This window comes from Bactrocera neohumeralis, chromosome 2 (assembly GCF_024586455.1).
Source record: "Bactrocera neohumeralis isolate Rockhampton chromosome 2, APGP_CSIRO_Bneo_wtdbg2-racon-allhic-juicebox.fasta_v2, whole genome shotgun sequence".
NCBI lineage: Eukaryota > Metazoa > Arthropoda > Insecta > Diptera > Tephritidae > Bactrocera > Bactrocera neohumeralis.
This window is the reverse complement of record NC_065919.1, coordinates 57,871,102-57,891,920: the sequence shown is the minus strand read 5'-3', so window position 1 is coordinate 57,891,920 and position 20,819 is coordinate 57,871,102. Positions and strand designations below refer to the sequence as shown.

At 37.9% G+C, this 20,819-nt stretch overlaps 1 protein-coding gene across 1 annotated transcript in view; it reads left to right on the top strand.

Annotated features, from left to right (window-relative positions):
* LOC126751768 (protein timeless homolog) overlaps positions 1–20,819 on the top strand; it is a 571,553-nt gene that overhangs the window by 140,716 nt on the left and 410,018 nt on the right. The window contains exons 9-11 of the mRNA XM_050462284.1: positions 1,355–1,517; positions 10,919–11,052; positions 15,638–15,718. Of these exons, the coding sequence (XP_050318241.1) occupies positions 1,355–1,517; positions 10,919–11,052; positions 15,638–15,718 (378 nt within the window). The remainder of the gene's footprint in view (positions 1–1,354; positions 1,518–10,918; positions 11,053–15,637; positions 15,719–20,819) is intronic.

The window sequence follows — 20,819 nt, the reverse complement described above, 5'->3', positions numbered from 1 at the left end:
CGATTAACAATTAGAGACCTTGCTGATGAAGTTGGCATATCGAAAGGCTCAGCCAGTACCATTTTGAAGGATGTTTTGGGCCTCAAGCGCGTCAAATCTCGACTGGTACCGAAAACATTGAATTTTTTGGAAAAAAGGCGTGGCGTTGAAGTGTGTGAAACGATGCTTTCCGACTACCAGGGTGTCATGAAACGCATTATAACTGGTGATGAGACTTGGATCTATGCTTACGACCCCGAAACAACCGATCAATCGAGCGAATATCGTACCAAAAGAGAGCCGAGACCAAAAAAATCGCACCAAAGTCGCTCAAAAATCAAGGTCATGTTGACTGTTTTCTTCGATTATCGTGGTGTTGTGCATTATGAATTCCTTCCAACCGGTCAAACAGTCAACAAGGAATATTATTTGAATGTTATGCGTCGTTTGCGTAACGCTATTCGCCTAAAAAGGCCGGTAATTGTGGAAAGACAATTCTTGGTTTTTACACCACGATAATGCACCATCCCATACTGCCCTCGTAATTCGTGATTATTTCGCCAAAAACTCAACCCATATCGTTCCGAAACCACCGTATTCACCTGATTTGGCGCCGTGCGACTTCTGGCTGTTCACCAAGCTCAAAAGACCGCTCCGGGGAACCGTTTTTATACGATAGAGGAGATTCTAGCCGCAGCGAAGACGGACCTGAAGGCCATCCCGGAAAGTGACTACAACCAGTGTTTCGAAGATTGGAAAATCCGTTGGCATTGTGTGTGCATTGCATCGGGAGGGGATTACTTTGAAAGGGATGAAATTTATTTGGAAGAATAAATAAAGAATTTTCAAAATAAATACAATTATTATTTTTTGGGCACAGTAGTATATAGTGATTTTTGACTGTTCTTGACTAATCTTGAGTGCAAACAGCCACCTGGAGGAGCCTCTATGATGTAGTTGTCCAAGTTTTCAGGGATACAATTGAAGTAGGAGAGAGTTTCAGCGTGGCTTATTAACACCCAGCTTCGCAACAATGCACCTTTGCTCGCTCCTTTCATCATGGAAAGCAATGTCTTCGTAAACCAATTTGCCAATTATGTAATAATAGTTTTTACTTCCAATGGTTAGACTAATTTGGAAACACTAAATCGACTTGAAAACTGCAGAATTTTCTAAACTTTTTGAAAAAGCTTAATTGGAATGTGTTGAAATTGAAAGGCTCCTTATCTGATCTGCTAATGACAACATCTTAATTTTATTTATAATAATATTAAAGCAAAGAACTCTTACGTAACTGTAATTCAATAAAGACTTCATCGACTTCAATATGTATGGTATTTAATAAATTTTTCTACACTGTTCATTCTCTCCACAGAGCTTATCTGCGCGATGTGATCGAAACGGCCAACATTTTCATTAAAATGATGGAGAAGTTCTGCAAGGACACCGTGCTGTTGCAGGAGAAGAAACGCACCAAAAAGGGTGGACGCAAGTCGAAAGCAAATAAAAAGCCGGAGCCAAAACCGCAACTCACTGAGGTAGGTGCACTCCGAAAAACTGGGCCGCCGGCACTGCCGGTCAACTAAAAATTAATTTACAGTTAACAGCATGGCAATACACATTCACACACACAAAGTGCCAAACTATTAAAGTTAATTATGTCACTGCACGAAAAAAGAAAACAAAAAAAGTAAATATTTAAAAATCCTTTTGCGAGGTAACGATGCACAATTAGCCGGCAGTTTTTTGCCTCACTTCGCATTCAACTGCCTTAAATTGCTAGTGCAAACAGTTTACGCCGCAGAGCCGCTCGTTGCCCTCTGACATTGTATTGATGAAAAGTCGTAAGCTTTTTGCAAATTTTACAACGAGACATCAAGTTTAATTGAGTGAAAATAAAGCAAAGTCGGCAGCGAGTGTTTAACTGGTTGAACGAGACGAGTGGCGAACATCATGTACACTGAAGTGTGAAAATGTGGAAGTACTTATTGGTATAAGGAAGAAACGAAGTTATTGACAGATGTTAAGAATTTAAACTTTCATCGGCTAATGTCTTGAATTACGAAAACTTTTTTGTTGTTCTTCAAGATTAAAGAACATCCCATATATGCCATCAGTATGATCTCCAAAAATAGTTTGAGCACTTGCTTCCTTTTGACACAATTTTATGATATGTTAAGTTAGGTTAATAGGTCAATCTTAAAAGGGATCCAACTTCGATAGTTCAGAATATCAATCTATTATGTTACCTAAAACTCTATATAATCGATTATAAGACCGACAAAGCGCTTTAAGCCTATCACAAACGTGTTGAGACGACTATTGCCAATTTCGGCTATGTCGACTAGTTCGCCGAAAGTAAGATTGCTTAGATGTCTCATCCGCAGCCAACAAAAACTTACCTTCGTTATGATTTTTTTGCTTCACAACTTGATTGCGTTGACAGTGGCCAGTAAGTACCCTGCAAAGATGAACTTTGCTAAAGGCAAGTAGACCAAAAGAATCGCACAGGAGTGGGCCGTTGAGCAGCGTCTGCTAGGCGCATACGAGGTCCGTTGGTCCAGTTGAGATCCAACTCGATCTCTTTCCGATGTAAGCGCGTCTATGGTTTGCCAACGATTCCGCTGCGACCAGGCACCCAAACGAGTCTGATGACGAACTAACTTGATGTTATTTCTAGTGAGGATAGACACTCATTGACTTTTTGACTTTGACCAGAGAGTTAGTGATCTCCGCCCTAATATTGCAGCAGTAAATGCTCATCACCCTAAAATAAGAGAGCAGCTATCTCCGCCTAAAAGACACTACAATAGTCCTGTAGCCTTAAGCTAAAATTGGCGGAGAGCTCCTTATAGAAAACTACTCCTTTTAGCTTCGACCCTTCCGTGAAAGAGCTCACTGCGCCTCTTTACCAGCGACTCTTCTCCAACCACATATGTCTCATCGGTATGTGAGCAGGAATAAGGCCGCCACGGGTAGTTTCTGCGCCGCGAAGATTAAAGTTCTCAGGAATGCATTTGAAGTTGGAGATAATTTCGGCGTTTCATTGATCAGACCCCGTCATATGCCCAGCTTCCCTGAATCTTAGAGCGCACTTCGCGGCAATGCAACTGCCGGCACCCAAATGTTCAGTAGCCGAATTTAGCGGACTGATTTTATCAGTATTAAAGGAATACTCATATGTGTAGTGTTAGAAATATTAAGTAGATCAAAGCATTGATACTTTGTTGCAATTATTTTTCTGCGAAGTGTAAGTTATGTCTGTTACCATCTATAGGGTGATCCATAACGAGGTTCCCTATTTTTTTTTAAGAAAAAACACAGAAACTTCAAGCTAATTGAGGAATGTTTATTATCATCCGAAAGAATAATGTTTGGCATTTATTTTTTGAAGATTATCTCTTTCAAATGTTAGTGGCGACTGCGTCTCAGACGGTCCATCCGTTGAATCCAATTTTCGATGACACGTTCGAGCATTTCGACTGGTAACTGACAATTGACACGCGTAAGGTTTTGCTCCAAGGCAAAGAATCGAAGCGGGATTGTCAGCATAGATTTTGGACTTTTCATATCCCCACAGGAAGAAGTCTAACTTTGTGATATGACACAAACTTGGTGGCCAATCGACCGACCCAAAACGAGAAATTATCTGCTCACCGAAGTATTCTCTCAATAATTCCATTGATTGATGCGATGTACTATATGTAAGTGGTACTGTCTTGTTGCAACCAAATGTCACCGAGATTACGAACTTCAATTTCAGGCATCAAATAGTCGGCTATCATGGCGCGATAACGCTTACGTTCTCACCGGCATCATTTTGGAAGAAATATGGATCGATGATTCTATGAAATCTAACTGCAGAAATACATAGCGCTCTTTACTCTTATACTAAATTTGATGCCTTTAAAGGAATATACTTATTTCATTTGCAACGATTTTCAAACTCCAGTTTGACTTGAAGACACCACTGAAACAGCGGAAAATGTGGAGAACCGCTAATTAATTTTACAATTTTTGTTATTTTGCAGACATATTAAAACCAGTTGGTTGCTCATTTCTGAACTTGTTTCAGTTGCAATCTTTTCAAACTCCAGTTTGACTTCAGCTTATTGAAATAAAATTTTATTTTTCATAAGTATTCTTCCAAAAAAATATTTTCCTGCTATAATTATCTCATTTCTACACAATATTTTAGTTTTTAAGCCTTTTACACACCCTGTATCGAGCTGTATGTATTGTACACACCAGCAGACAATTGCGACTTCAAACTCTCCACTTTTGTTGTCTTTGTTATTTTAAATTGCGCATCGTCAGCTTAACGCTCATTCAAATTTTAATGGAGTCGTTGCGGAGTCAAGACCCCGTTCGACATACATTTCGACTGCGTAAAATATATTTCATGCGCAGCAATGGTGTAAGCTGCACTACGCCATATTTTATACATTTATTATACATAAACACTCACACATACACGCATACATACACAAACACTTAAGCTTGCGCCAGCACTTAAACACAAATACGCGCTTACTTATACACCTACGTATATATGTACATATGTATGTACATTAATTTATCACCAGCGCAATGACTCGCAATAATGGCCGCCACCATCGCCGCCATCGCCACTGGTGCGCTTGCAGCCGTTGTCGCGGTTCTGCCGCGCTGATTGATTGCCACACTGCGTTGCCGATGCGCGGATTTAAAAACTATCGTCTGTATTTTCTCTTGGCGCGCCGCCACCTCCAAGCACCGCTAGCCACCGCTTGCGTGCATATTTGCCTCATTGCGAGGGCATCTGCCTCCGGGCGCGCTCTGCTGCTGGTCCAATCAGCAGAGACATTTCATTTCATTTTGCCGCTTTTCTTCGGTCATTTCGCTGCATTTCACTCCGTTTTATATATATATAAATATAACATATGTATATAAATGTAGATATGGCTGTTTGTCTACAGTATCGCGTCTGTACGCCCGCGGTCTGCGCACCCGCTCACCCAACATGACTTCCGCTGCGCCAACACTACGCCATGACGTGTTAACTTTGGTCTGCGCTCCGTTTGCCTCTTGTCGCCTCTCGGCTGGCCGTTATTTATTTTATTGATAAATTTAAATATTAACTGTAATAATAGTTGTCCATTTAGCGCAGCGGTGCCGGTGCACGCAAACATGTACACACACACAGACACTTGCCTGTGTTGACGCGTTGCTAAGGGGGCTAAGGGTTATTGCACGGAATCGGTTGCAGTCTGTTGAAATTTATAGTTTTTTCCGCTGACAAATGCATCGCCGTTTGACCAGCGCTTTCGTGTTTCACTCACTCTCTGTCAATGTTTTCTCTGTAAGCAAAAGGTGCTAAAATTTTAAATAATAAAAAAATAAACTTTGTAATTTTAAGCTGCTATATATACGTATACATATGTAGATATATATGGATTGGTAGAAAAATGGATGGAAGTATATATTGAAAGTGTTTTTTGTTTTTTTTGCTGTAGAAAATATATATCCCATCAAACTTGCCAAAATAATAGCATAAGACTACACTGTTCATATCGAACATCGATGCTTCTAGCAGTTTAAAAATTTAAAATCATCCGTCAATGCCCATCAAGGGCCAGTGTTCGTCGATGGTATGGTGAACTCAATCAAAGTCGCAAATCACTCCAAAAGCGATTTCCTTAAGGTCGTCCAAAATCAGTTGTTGTTCCGGAAACTGTTGAGGCTGCGTACAAACTAATATTGCCAAACCGTCATTTGAGCTATGGCAAGATAGAGACGACTATAGACATTAGTGAGACCAGCACACATTCAATATTATTCTTCTTTATTTTATTATTGGCGTGGAAACCGCTTATGCGGTTCTTGCCGAGTTTACGATGGTGCGCCAGTCGTTCTTTCTTTTCGCTGTTTGGCGCCAATTGGATAGATGTAGCGAGGTCCTTCTCCACCTGGTCTTTCCCAAGTAGTGTTTTCTTCCATTCGGACGATATCACCTCGTCAGCGCAGCCGCTGTCTCTTAATTCGCTGAACTATGCCAAAGACGTCGTATATCTCGTACAGCTCATCCATCGACTGCGGTATTCGCCGTTATCAATGCGAAACGAAAGGATCTTATTCTTCCCTAGGACCTCTCTCTTGAAAACCCGCAAGGCCGGCTCAGATGTTGTCATCGTCTATGCCTATGCACGGGGATGATGAGTGACTTGTAGAATTTGCTTTATGTTCGTCAAGAGAGAATTTCTCAATTGTCTACTCAGTCCGAAGTAGCACCTGTTGGTAAGAGTTATTCTGCGTTGGGTTTCGAGGCCGACGAAACTTCAACTTTGAAGTTATGACTGTCAACAGTGATGTGACAGCCAAGTCGCGAGTGCGACGTCTGTTCGTTTGACGACAGAAGATATTTCGTCTTGCTGTCGTTCACTACCAGATCCATTTACTTCGCTTCTTTGTGCAATCTAGAAAAAGCCGAACTACCAACGCGGTTGTTATGACCAAAGATGTCGATATCGATGTCATCGGCGTACGCCAGTAGTTGTACACTCTTGTAGACGATTGTACCTTCTCTATTCAGATCTGCTGCCTTAATTATTTTCTTCAGGAGTAGATTGAAGAAGTCGCACTATATGTAGTTAGTCACCTTGTCTGAAACCTCATTTGGCATCGAACGGCTCGGAAGGTTCTTCCCGATCTTTACGGATCTTTTGGTATTGCTCAACGTCTTTTTACATAGCCGTATTAGTTTTACGGAAAAAAGGGGGATCTCTCATTTGAGGCTGTTTTGTTCTTTTCATTGGAGGTGGTTTTTTTACGTGGCGGGTCTCGCACAACTCTTGGTAAGAATGTTTCGCCTTCTCACTTTAGCTCGCCTTTAAACGGATGTTTTTTGGCTACCCAGAGGATACTTGATCTAAGACAGGAAGTCGTGAGCTGCTTGAGTCATATGTAAAAGTACCGTTTTTGGCCACTATTAAGTGCGCTAAAGAAAAAATTCTTATACTACTTAGCTGTTTAAAATCATATACTTTTATATTCAAAAATTTAAATGGATACACATAACGGTAAATTTAAGCTATACAATAAACAGCGGATGCTAACAATGCGAGGTAAAGAACAACAAACAATTCATTGAGTTTATTTGCAAATAAAAAATTATTTAATAAATTACTGTGAAATGATGCAGCGCGCAATTAAATTGAGCGTTTAATGCATTTAATCTGTTACATAGACACACACACACACACCATTTGGTGTCCATACCACCCTCAAAGTCAGCAAATGAAATTCATCGGACGCTGCACTTCCGTCGCCACTCCTTATTGCCTCGTTTGAGTTTTCATTTTATTGTACAATATTGTAATATTGTTTTTGTTTTTTTTTTAATGCTGTTTTTAAAATTACCAAAGTAAATTGTACGGCAAAATTAAGCTGAAATTAATAAGTGAGATCGCTTTGTTGCAACATTTTCAATTACATGCATGTGTATGTGAGTATATGTGCCCTTGTATTAGTATTTGTATATATGTTATGATGTCTGTTAGCTGCCTTTGTCAGCTAGTTAGCGCTTTGCTGTGAAATAATCAGCTCGGCTGCAGGCCTCGCCGAACAAATAAAAATCCTCGAATGCAAATAAGTCGGCAAAACGGTAAAAACGTGCGGAAAACGGAAGCAATATGTGTAGTTGGACCAACGGAAATTTGTTTAAAATAAAAATGAAATGTTTTCACAGAAATTTCCCAATTAAATATGCAAAACATTGTAGACAGTGGCGAACACGCTGTGGGGGAAATTTCAATTTAACTTTTCTGCCCGAAAATTAGGCCAACCAAGTTATGTAAAGAGAAATGCACATTGCAAATAGACTAAATAACATATTCTATTTGATATGCAAATTGCGGAAATAATATTAGTAATTACAGTTATAGCAAATATGTGCATAGTGCTCAGTTCTCGGAAAATATTTGAGGCGCTTACTTTGTTACAAATTAGCTATTAGAGAGCTCTAAGCGTATTCCTGAAATTATCTGTAATTCTGAACAGATTTATTACAAATAAATTACGTAATTTAATAATGATTAGTAAGTTTTCTTAGAGCACAGATATTAATTAAATCAATTTCTTATTGCTGTAAGGATTAAATCCCCACTTAAGTTTAAAAAAAATCGTTTTATTTTTAAAATTTTTTGAATGTATATGCTTTGGAAATATTCTCCGAAAATGATATGATATAGTAATTCTTCGATGTTTGAAATGCAGTTAATGAAAATTCCTACAAAACGGTTGAAGTGATAATCAAAGCAATAAAGGTTTTGATAATAATCATCGAGATAACTTTTTGAACCACTCGGTAGTGTAAATCTTGGGTATTGGTGGGTTCTGTTTTTCCATTTTCTGTGCAAATTTACCAATGTACTGTTTGCTACTATGAGCAAAAAATAGTAAGACTTCGTTCATAATTTTAAAATTTTTAATTTATTTCTCTAAATCTATGTCGTCTCCCACAAAGTAATTCCTCTTGACCCCAATACACTTGTGCCCACGTTTTTTCCAATCCTGGAAGCAGTTCTTAAAATCAATTTCCGGAATAGCCTTCAATGCACGTAACGATTCACGTTTAATGTCTTCAATTGACTCAAAACGGTTTACCCAGAGCGCTCGTTTGAGTTTGCTAAATAGCTAGAAGTCAAACGGAGCTAAATCAGACAAATACGGTGGTTGTGGCACGATATTGGTTGAAAATTTAGCGAAAAACTGCGATGTAAAAACCAAGAGTTCCAAAATTCCGCCCTATTTCTTCGAAAAGCTTCGCGCAAATGACGCCTAACACTTAAAAAGGATTCTGTGTTGACCGGGTGGGCCGGTTGGAAAGAATTCAAAGTGCGCCACACCTCAATAATCGAAGAAAACTGTTAAGACAACCTTAATTTTTGACCTGCTTTGACCTGCTTTTTCGGCTTCGACTCACCTTTGCGAATGATCGTCTGTTCCCAGGTCGTAAGCTTAGATCCAAAGACTCATCGCCAGTAATCATACGGTTCATGGCATACTGGTAATCGGAAAGCATTGTTTCAAACATGTTAACGCGACGCTGTTTTTTTGAAAAAATTGTTTGATTTTGTAATCGGTCGTGCTTTCATTTTTCATAGGCTCAATGGATCTTTCAAATGAACTTTCACTGATACTTCCGATATTCCAACGATGTCAATAAGATCTCTGACTGTCAATCCTGGATTCTCAAGCACCAATTCCTTTATTTTATTGACGTGTTGATCATCAGTTGATATTGATGGACGTCCTGGACGTGGTACGTCGTCAACCTCAACCCTCTTTAAATAATTTGTGCCAATCAAAAAAACTTGCTCGCTACAAACAATTATCACTGAAGGCCTTTTCCAACATTCTCAACGTTTCGGCACCGAAATTTGATTCCGCGCACAAAATTTAATGGAACTTCTTGGTTGGATAATATCATTCATTGTAAAAATCGCCCTATGCACTTTATGTACTTCAGAAAGACAAACGCATACTAAACAATAATGATTATATTGATGTGACATTTGACACAGATGCCAATGACAGCCATTCCAATCTAAAAAACAAAAATTTTGAAGAATGGGTTTTCGCGCGAAATTTAAATTAAAAGGTCTTACTATTTTTTGCCCAGTCTGAATATATTTTTCAAACCATCAGAAAGTAAAAGATTTTCAATCAACTTTTTCCTTATAACTTTCTTCTATAGGACTTGTAATTTTTCCGGAAATTGAGATAAACCGTGTTTAACTCTGAAAAATCCAAGCATTCTCCCTTATGTTGTTCTCGACCTCAGATCGCCCGTAAATTATTTCAGTAATCTGTAAATATAGACTGCTTGGCAAATATGCAGAAGTAGACTTACAATATAAAGCAGAATTGATGTTAAAACAAGTCGGTTCGCATTTCCAAGGATGATGCCAGTACTTCTCAGATAAAAATGTTTTACAACGATACCTAGCACCATCTTAATTCTTGACACCTTCACCCAATATTCTTTATTTATCTATTGTTGTTTTAGCGGTTATCTAGTCCCCGCTTGGATGGTAGGATTCAAGTTAGTTGCCTTTGAAGTCATCTAATGGTAGGTTTAGGAAATGCTATTTTCGGTCAGATTATAGAGAGAAAATAACGTCGGAAATAGTATAAAGTATAAGTAGCTGAGTCGATCAACATCTAGAAGAAAACGTTTTACCAAGTGGAGGGTATAGGTATTTAAATCTTCAGTGCAAGCAAATTATAACTTATTATGCCCAACAACGGTATTTTATGGCAGCGGAAGTAAAAAATGTTGACATAAAATACTAAAAAATATGAAAATGAATATGCATAATAAACATTCGCATAACGGTTGTCTAAAATACTAATAAAATTAATACTAATTTATTATAAAATATGCATATAAGAATTGATGTTATTGTTAATCCGCTTTAGGCTTATTAAGTAGCAATTCATATTTTAATATTTGGGTAATAAATTCATAGCACTTCCGCTGCTTTCCAAGGTAAACAATACAATTTTTTTAAATTTGTTTTTGAATGTTGAATATTGAATTATAAAATTTAGTATACAAAAGTCTTTTGTGAGTATTTGATGCAATTTATCGCTTGAATACTGTGTTAATACTGCTGTAGAGGGTTAGTTAGTTAGTTAGAAGTTGGTTATCTCGACATGCTTTCATTACACTGGTCTCAAAAAAAAAATTTTGGTTTGGTGCAGCTCTGTGGGTAGGTAGGATGACCCAAATTCCCGCTACTAGATGTTTTTTCTTCTTTCTTATGAAAAAGAGCTGATATGGAATAGGTGTATACATTTTAAACCGATTTCTTTATCCCTCAATCAAATATTTATATTTATACAATTTTACAACATGTTCTCACTCATTCGTTTGTTTCTTTTTTTATAATTTCAGGAGGAGCTCTCCAATAAATGGGCTGAAATAGCCGGTGAGATAAGTGAAACACTCACCAATGAACTCCAGTTGCCCGAAGAGGATCAACCTCTGCCCTTCGATGCGACTTCTGAGAAAAGCATCGACGATCAAAAGTAAGTTATGAATATACTCGTATATTTTTTAATATTCCTCTTATCCGAAATTTCGATTTAATAATTTTCGGTGATCATTTCGGGTAAATTTCGGTCAAATAGAAGAGGCGATTTCATATACCTCTTCAAAAATGAAATTAAATAAATTCAATAGAAAGCTTCTCAGCAATCCAATAAATCACAGTTTTAAACAAAAAGGCGAGGCTTTTTAAGTTAAGAGATCTTCAACTTCATTTGTTAGGGTAAAAGATGTGTTCCAGGTTCGTTCAATTTAGCCAGTTAAAGGTCCACCAAAGTAAAATTTTTGCCAAAACCAAATTATTACTTAAAAAATAAAATAAAAGAAATATACCAGGTATAACGACCTGAAAAGAGACCTACTTGTTTCAAAAGAAATACAACTTGAACAGTACCTAAAGTGGACTTTTGGCCGAAAATATCGGTCAATGTATGAGATATACAATTTGAATTCAGAGAGAATCTTTTCCTGATAATAGTACCTCTGTGTATCAAAAAATGGTTTCATCGGGTTAATACTTCTCTGAGCGCCCATATACCTAATATAAAGGTAAATATCAATATGTGAGTTATCTCACTGAAAATGAGAGAACGTGTTTTACTGACAGCAGTGTATCTTTGTGCCTAAAACAGATAAAATTGGGCGAAAACATGGCCTAGCCCCCCTATATATTATGTCAGGATTTTCGAACATCCGGCTGGCTTTACTCTACATGATTGGTTTTACACCTTAAAGTATTTCTCTGGCTTTGATTCTTACAAGTTGCAATAGTATAAAATGTTCGGTTCCACCCGAATTTAGCCCTTCCTTACTTGTTTATATATATATTTTAGTTCGGTCTCCGAAGTTTACATCTGGGTGTTACGAAGGCGGGTTACGATGGACTCTTGGGGAGTTCGGGACCAAAACTTTAGACGTCAGAAGGGTACTGCTCACGGGAGTTTTAGGTTTGACAAAAAAACATGCAATAGTTAGGACCAGACTTTGGGGGCTCAGGTCCAAAAATACACACATTCCCAGAGCATCGGCGTTCGTAAATATTTAGGCTTACTAATGTGGCCTCGGCATTCACATCAATAAATAATAGTAGCATGTTGAAAATGAGCTTCAGACCTTGTTTTGGAGCTCATTCGTATCGCACCACAACCGCTGGTACTGTTTCAGAAGTTCAAATCTTCGTTTGTGCTTGGAAAAAGAAGGCTTTTTGTAGATCACTTTAAAAATGTCCGTTTCAATTAATTGTTATTTGTAGTCTTATTTAAAATTTGTTCCTTTAAAGACCTTGTTGCCATTACTTGATATAGAACGGTATCAACTCACTTTCCTCTAATATATGCGTTCTGCCCGTACTGCCTTTGGGTGAAATTTATTGCTTGGCAAGATCGTCGCAAATGTTTTTTAAACTGTTTAGTAAGAGGATTGTAAGTTGATAAGCTTATAAGATTTCCGGTGATAGTAGTCTTTATTAGGTTTGGGAGTGAAGAGGTGGCAGTCGACAGTGACGTACACAGAGAGTGTACATCAGAGACAGTTTGTGTGAAAGCAAGCGTGTTCCCTGCTGCAACAAATCAGGAATTATATCATCGAAGTATGTATCGAATGCTTTGAAAATTTTTAATAGAACTTCTTACCATTTTCGGTGTAAATAAGGGGTCACAATTCTGACTAGTTCGAGTGAGAGGCTCAGAACGTTAAGTGTTAAATATTTGTGCGATCTACATTTGATCTTGCGACCCAATTTTATCTGTTGCTGTTCCATGTATGCTTTTATCTGCTTGTTCCCAGAATACATACATATATGTATGTACAGTTACTGAAGGTGCTGTGAAAATGTCTCAAAGCTCACCATTCACATTTTTTTTACAATTGAATGTTACACTCGAACTTAGTCCTTCCTTACTTGTTTTCTAGTTAAATTAAATATTACTATTTCTTCTCTTGCAACTTTTCTAACCTTTGATGGAATCTGTCAGAATGCCAATTGACTATAGAAACTTGAATAAACGCAATTTCTACCATTAGCTTGCGAAAATTTTTTCCAGGAATTTTTTAAGTTTTCATCAGAATTTAAGCGCAAAATATTTATCTGTCTTGACTGCTCAACATTGAAAGCAGGCCAACCATACCTTGCTAAAGTTGAAGAGCCAAATAGCTTCGGCAACTCTGAGTTTAAATATCGAGTTGAATACCATCAACATTTCCTTTCAATGCTTTTGCTTCACTTTTCTTCGAATCCTTACATTAGGGTTGGCAAAAAATAACTGCTGCAACGAAGTTTGCCATGCAAGTATCGAAATAGTCACTGCCATTAAGAGAAATACATTGAAAGATGTGGGAAATGTTCAGCGATATTTTCATATTTCCGTGTAGCAAAAAATACCTCGTTTTAATCTCACTAAATAGTATCTCTTTTAAATTTACATCTCGTATTTGTACTCACATCATTCATTATTTAATTCTTGTAAAGTTTTTGACAGCTTTTCTTCCTATTTAGGTAGGCAACCTAACAGTTCAATAACATGTTGTGCATTTTCCGTTTTTTTGTAGCATTTCTGAATGAAGTTAATTTTTTAGTCTGGGTTACTAACTAAAATGTCTGTATAGGTTGCATGTTAACGTAAATATATTTGTGCGTTGTGGAAAATTTGATTAGCTCAACTTTTTGCCGCTTTGAAAGTATATTCTCAGAGTCATGTCAGCTTCATCCCGTAGTAGTATATCGCTTACATATGTATCGTATATATAAATATTTCATATATAAGGTGTGTGGTTGATGCTTGGTTTATGTTATAAACTGGCGACCGTTACATTTTAGCGCGATACGAACTGTAGATCAATGAAATTGTAAAACTTGAAGTTATTTATCAACTCCAAAATGCTTTATGTAAATTTCTTTACCAATCCAATCAGGTAACTCACAAATATAGGTATCATGCGGCTTGATCCTCCATATATGGAAACTATTGATTGTAAGCCAGATTCTTTATCACTAGAATATTTCGATTTGTGTGCACCCTGTTCTCTAGTAGCAGGTTTCATAATATTTTACTTCGAAAACGACGTTTGTGTGACCCTAACTCACGGTAATTAATACTAAAAGAGGGAAAACTTTGTGACACAAACTATGCTATATAGAAGGAAGCGCCATCTAGTACTAGCAAAGTAGAAAACAGGAATGCGCACGCCAAGTTGAGGGAGGTTACATCGATATGATCAGCCTCCTCAGAGACAAATTCCGTCCCCTTGTCACGTTCTATACTGCGCAGTGCAGTCTTAAAAGCCACTTGTCCAACATGGGCATAATCTCTTGTTCAAACTGCCGGTTTTGCGACATGGAACCGGTAACTTCAGAACACTTGATCCTGGATTGTCCAGCAATTTGTAGAAGCAGACTTATCTATGTCATCACCTCCATCGCGCCCAGCAAGCTCCAATAATTTCTCAGATCGCTAAACCTTTGTGACCATATGTGATATAGGAGAAGGCACAATAGACCATAGACCGCAGTGCTAAACCTCAATTATTTTCTATCACTCTAATAGTACCAGCAAAGCAGTGGCGGTGAAGTATACTCTGAGTTGAATTTCTACCATTTTCTACCATTTTTAGGTAAATTTGGATACTTCGGCTCTGCATGAAAGCCTTTTTTGCTTCGTCAATATTTTCAAATAATTTCAAAGTATCGTCCGAAGTTTTGTGTAATTACATATGTGTGTATATCTAAGAAACTATATAGTTCGATATGTCAACATAATATTTTTTGTTACTTATTAGCAAAATTGAACTTTAAAAAGAGTAATTACGATATCAGCGCCACCTTGCGAGCAGGGTAACCAAACCTGTAGAACAATGAGCTTAAATTTTGATTTAAAAGTTTTCAATACCTGCTTTTCTCAAATATATGTGACGATATCAACAGAAGCATCAATTACATCCATTGTTTTTTTGCTAACGAGTTTTAATGCACTTTTTTTTAATCAAGATACTTTCGAATATACGTATAGTAATTATTCCCAAAAATACATAGGACCATTTAGTATTCACATTGTAAATGAATATTAGCTTATCTATTAGATGATGGCCACGTTGCTATCTTTCGTTGCACAAAATTGGAAAATTGAAAAGCTCTTTTAATTTCATTTGTATTGCTTGGCCATCGGTTTACCAACCACCTGGCTCTGTCGATGCCAACAAATGCCGTTGTAGCTTTTCATGTAAACACTACTAAACACATACATATATAGAGGTATTTGTATATGAATATATAAAAAGAACACAAAAAGCAAAACTCCAAAGCCACGACCAGCTCTCATATCCCTTATGTCAGCTGTAATCCTTTTAACATCTACGAAAATCTCCATGCGCTTTTGTTGTTGTTTCCATAGCACGAGTATTTCGAAATTCTTCGTTTTGTGCTGTGTTGTACCGTTTTGGTGCGCTTTTATTTTGCTGATTTTGCATTTTCGTATATTTTAAATTAATTTTGTGTTTCCTTTCATGTTTGCAATCTTTTTTTATTTCTAAATTGGTCTGTGATTCTTCATCTACTTTTTCGTATTTTTACAGAGAAGACTGTATGTTGCGTTTGCATCGGTTTTTGCGCGATCAGCTATTTGAAAAGGCCGTTTCTCTACTGCGAGCAGCCAGGTAAGTGCCTAAATGTCGATATTCAAACTAAGAGAATTTTGTTTGAAAACACTTTTGTATTTAATTATTGGTTAAATTTATTTATTTTATTTATGAATGAAGCATATAACAGTAATTGGTAAAAATCACTTAGGTATCAAACATTTTTACATTTTTATTTCTATAAAAAGGTTCTAAAATTTTTACTATAGGACCTGGTAAACTATCATTTTCGAGGTCATGTTTACATTTGGATTTCCTTCTGACAAAAAAGTACCCGAAAATTGTAGTTAGAACGCGAAATATTTAATATTCATAAATATTTAGTTTGTCGCTTATGGCAACGATTTTTTTTAGTCTTCGGAACACTTTTCATAAGCACTTTTTCGAATGGGCTCCTTCAGTGAATTTTCTTTTATCTCTTCGATCGACTGAAAACGGGTTCTACGGAACGGCAATTCTATTGGGGAAACAAGAAAAAATCACAAGCGGCCAAATGTGGCGAATACAGTTGCTGATCGATGGTATTCATTGTGTTTTTGGCTTTAAATTCGGTCAGAATCGTGATTCAATGCGATGTTGCATTATTATCGTTGAAAATCTATGGATTGTACTTCCACAATTCCGTCCGTTTTCGAAAGTTGTTCTCACTCAAACGCCTCAATGCGGCCAAATAGATCTCCTTATTGACCATCTGTCCCTCCGGAACAAATTCATGATGCATCAAACCACGAATATCGAGAATAGCAATGAGCATTGCCTTGACTTTTGAGCGGCTTTGGCGTGTTTTTTTTTTATTTCGGCTAAATTTTTTTCCCCTCCATTCGAATGATTGTTGATTTGCTTACATGTAAAACTCAAGAACCCATGTCTCGACGGCAATTATAATGTTCTCTATGAATGTGGGATCGGCATTCGCCCAATAAAGCATGTTCAAAGAGACCTGTTTATGGTATTCTTTTTGAAAAGAATTCAGCTTTATCGGGACGAGTCAGGCAAGAACGCGTTTCGTGCCAAAAATATCCAGCAAATCATTCGAACGGACTCACGAGAGATGTCAAGCTCTCTTGCCCTCTCTCACACATCAACATATGACTGACGATTTTCAAACACCATATTCTTCACTTTCTTATAACATCTTCATCAGTTGAAGGGATCGAAGGTCGTCCAGAAAGCGGCATGTCTTCAACGATCATCTTTGAAGGCCTTATACCACTCGTAGGCTTGTGTTTTTGATAAAACTTATTCACCGGAAGCCTTTTCCAACATTCGCGATGATTCCGCACACGAAATTCGGTTAGAACTGCAAAATTAGAAATAAATACTTTGTTCGATATTTTTATCCGTAATAAAAAATCGTACCGCACTATTGAGGTGTACCGACTTTAAGCAGCTGCTGTAGAGAAACTGGCTGGCAGATGATATTTGACAGTGTCAAGTCAGTACATGAAAAATTGCGGTGTGGTTGACTTTACTAAAAGTGAGTAGCTTAGAGGACTTCCTACGATTCACTCCGGGCTATAACGATCTCGCATAAGTTTTGGCTGCTGACTAGCGCTTGCCGAGGTCACTGCAGGTATATCGCTACATCGCAAGAGAACATCGGAAAACCGACTCGAACCAACCGAACGAAATTGAGGCGAGGGTGGCACTAGAAAGCTTGGCTTTGCAGTTTCAATCGACTCCGCTGTGGCCGGGCACCTATACCAGTCTTATATCGAAGAAGCTTGATGCTGGAGTTTTGAGCGAGTTCAAAGCCAGTACAAGTATTGGAGTGAATGCACACCTCACTGAAGGAAGCTGCACTTTATAGCAGTACATCTATTACAACTTTGATGGCAGCCACATCTACTTGAAAGACGGTACAGTGGACTGGCAGCCTGAAACTAGAATTGATGGAGAGCTGGCGACAGAAGATTGCACCTCCTTCTCTCGCTTTAAATTTAGTTCCATCCGTAGAAAAACACGGCTTACCAAAAAAAAGTTGTCTGTTTGTGGAAAATTTACTCTTCGGGCTGGCTTAAATTTAATTAATGTTTAATATTTGTGAATTCGAAGTTGCTAATGCGCAAAGAACCATAAATCTTCTGCAGACCCTTTCTCTAGAAAACTCGTAACGCCTACTCATCAGATCGTCCATGCCTCCACCATATTGCAGGGCGGGGATGATAAGCGACTTGTAGTGTTTGGTCTTTGTTCGTCTAGAAAGGACTTTACTCAGTCCGAAGTAGCACCTATAGGCGAGAGTTATTCCAAGAAATTATCTATGATTTCGAAGCTATGACTGACGACAGTTACGTGGAAGCCAAGTCGCGAATGCAACTACTGTCTGATGATAGGAGATATTTCGTCTTGTCCTCGTTCATTACCAGACCCATTTGCTTCGCTTCTGTGCGGAACCTGGAAAAACCAACGGCGCGATTGGTATGACCAATGATATCGATGTCATCGGTAATGACAGCAGTTTTACACTCTCTACTCAGACATGCAGCTCAAAACGCCAGGATTTGATTGAAAAAATTACAAGGTAGGGAGTCGCCTTGTCTGAAACCTCGTTCGATATAAAATACATATGTGACCTGGTCTACGAAAAGGGAGCTAACGTCCGAAAACTAGTTACTGTTAAAAATAATCGTCAGTTTCTCGGTGTCTCATTAATTGTTCTCCTTTTTTTTTTGACACCTAAGCCCCCTTTCCGTAGACCAAGTCACATATATTAAATTCAGAATGATGTAAGCAAGATTATGCCATTATGACGTTATAAGCTATAGAATGGGTGGTGGCAACATAGACGTCACAGTGCAATTTGGTTATTGTAGGTTTTGTTCACATCTGTTGCTGGTTAAACCGATAAAGATACGAAGTATACCTGGCGTGATCTCGTCCTCTATCACACTTATATTAAGAAAGGAGCATCAGTCAAGTGAGCAGTATCCTTAAGCCGTTATATCGGATCAATCCTTCTGAATGCCGAAATGTGACCCGCAGAACGCTTTAGTAGCTCTAGTTTTATTCTCTTTTCAGTAAGGAATAAGCTGGCTGACAGCCTGTCAGTCTCTTCGGCCACTTCTGTTAAAACAACAATCACTCAAAGAAGGTATACTCCTTTATACTTTCGCAGACATTTACTGCGCATTAAATGTTAATTATTTTTTACTTTAAGAAATGAAAAAAAAAAACTGCTCCACGACTTTTACCTACCAAGCATGAGCGCCAGCTCCGTCCGCCACTGTATTTTAAGTTTTCTATTCACTTTAAGTGCAACGCGTCGCCAATAAATCCATGCTTAAAACGTTCCGTCTACTTTTTTTCCTCCATTTTGCACATTCTTTCTTCACCTTGCTACTAAATTTACACAAAGGCATTTGGCGTAATAAATTAACTTGCTTCGTGAAGAAATTCCTTGCAGCAGCTTTTGTGCAAATTTTCCTCCAGTCCTGTTGGTGTCTTCATACACAGTGCGCCAAGCCGAGCTGCCACACAGCCGCTCTACCCTTCATTGTGTGCTTGTGCCACGCGTCTCACACCCCATCATACAGGTATTACCGTTAGTCCTGCGAAATACCTTTTTATTGGCCGTTCTTTGAACGCAGTCCGCAACCATAAAATATGCTTACCGCATTCGGTGGCAAGGCAACCGAACGACCAGCTGGTTGTTGGTAGCTGCTTAAATGCAGCGTTGGCGTCCAGGTTGAGTACTCCGAGATGTAGATGCTGTTATCTGGAGGTAGTTGCATGTCTGCTGTGCCCCAATGATTTGTCGGCGTGACCAAGTGCGGCGCTGAGGCCGTTGAGCTTTTGGGGTTTCCGTAGCCGTGGCCACGGAATATTAAATATTCGCTTGCTATGAGTATTTATTGGTAAATATTATTACGGAATTTCGGGTTTTAAAGCATAAAGTTAAGTGTGTATTAAAATTTATTTGGAAATTTGGTAGATTATTAAATGTTGCCATTGTGATGACGCATAATCCCTTTTGGTTAGAGGTAATTTAAATTGCAGCCAGTGTTGCCACCATAATACATTTATTTTTCCAGTGCTGGTAACTTTATGGATATAGAAAAACACGCTCACGTATGGTTATATAGTAAACAAAAAAATTCTGAGATTGCACCACGCGGAGGTTGTATAAACTCCACTACATATCGGGGTTCTCAGCGGAATTTCCAAAAACAGAGCTCTTATGAATAGTTATACAATTGGCTAAGCTTATCCATGTAATATACACCACGTTGTGTGCGATACTGAATTCTCTTCTGGTTCTCATTAGTAAAATTTCAGAAGCATAGAACAAATCAGTCAGAATCTTCAAATTTTCCATTAACTTTTCTTTAATTAAACTGTTTATCAGAAAATCTGTATAACAAGCTGAAACTGTCATCTATATCGAGATATTCTCCAGTTCCTATTTCTTCTGAGTAGTCGGGCTATGGGTACAAAATGTCAAATCTGGCTTGTCCTCGACAATATTGATTATATAAAAGTATGACATCTTATTGTATCCAGCCATATTTTTATATAGAATGTTGAAAAGTTTGGATCTACCCAGTGGCGTACCTACAACTTCGGGCGCCCGGGGCCAAGGATGTTCTGCCGCCCCCCTTTATCTACCTACCTACAAGTTTCATGAGGTGGTTCGAACAAAAGTGAATTTTTACAAAATATCTTCGATATTAAGAAAATAATATTTAGGAACTAGAAGCGCCACGCAAATTCTGAAGCTCTAAAATTCTCACAATACGGTTCTTGAGGAAATTGATAGTAAATTTACAAGACATCTTATTAAAAGCCATAGATAAAACCCATTTCCACAATTTGCAGGAATTTTTGCCCGAATTGGAGTTTTTAAATACCATTTTTGAAAATTTGGAGAAATAAAAGTATTTGTTACATTCAAAGCATAGGGTAACTGTGAGAGTGACACGTCGCTAGACAAAGCTAGAAAAGTGCATCTTTAAGTTCTATCACTATTTTTAAGAAAGATGTGACCCAAAACATATAAATAAGACAAATTCAAAGTTTGAAGAGTATTCGATTAAAAATTAATATTTTCCATTGTTATTCAGATTATTACATTGTGAGTGTACAACTCTTTACCTTTTATAATAAATTTTATAAACAA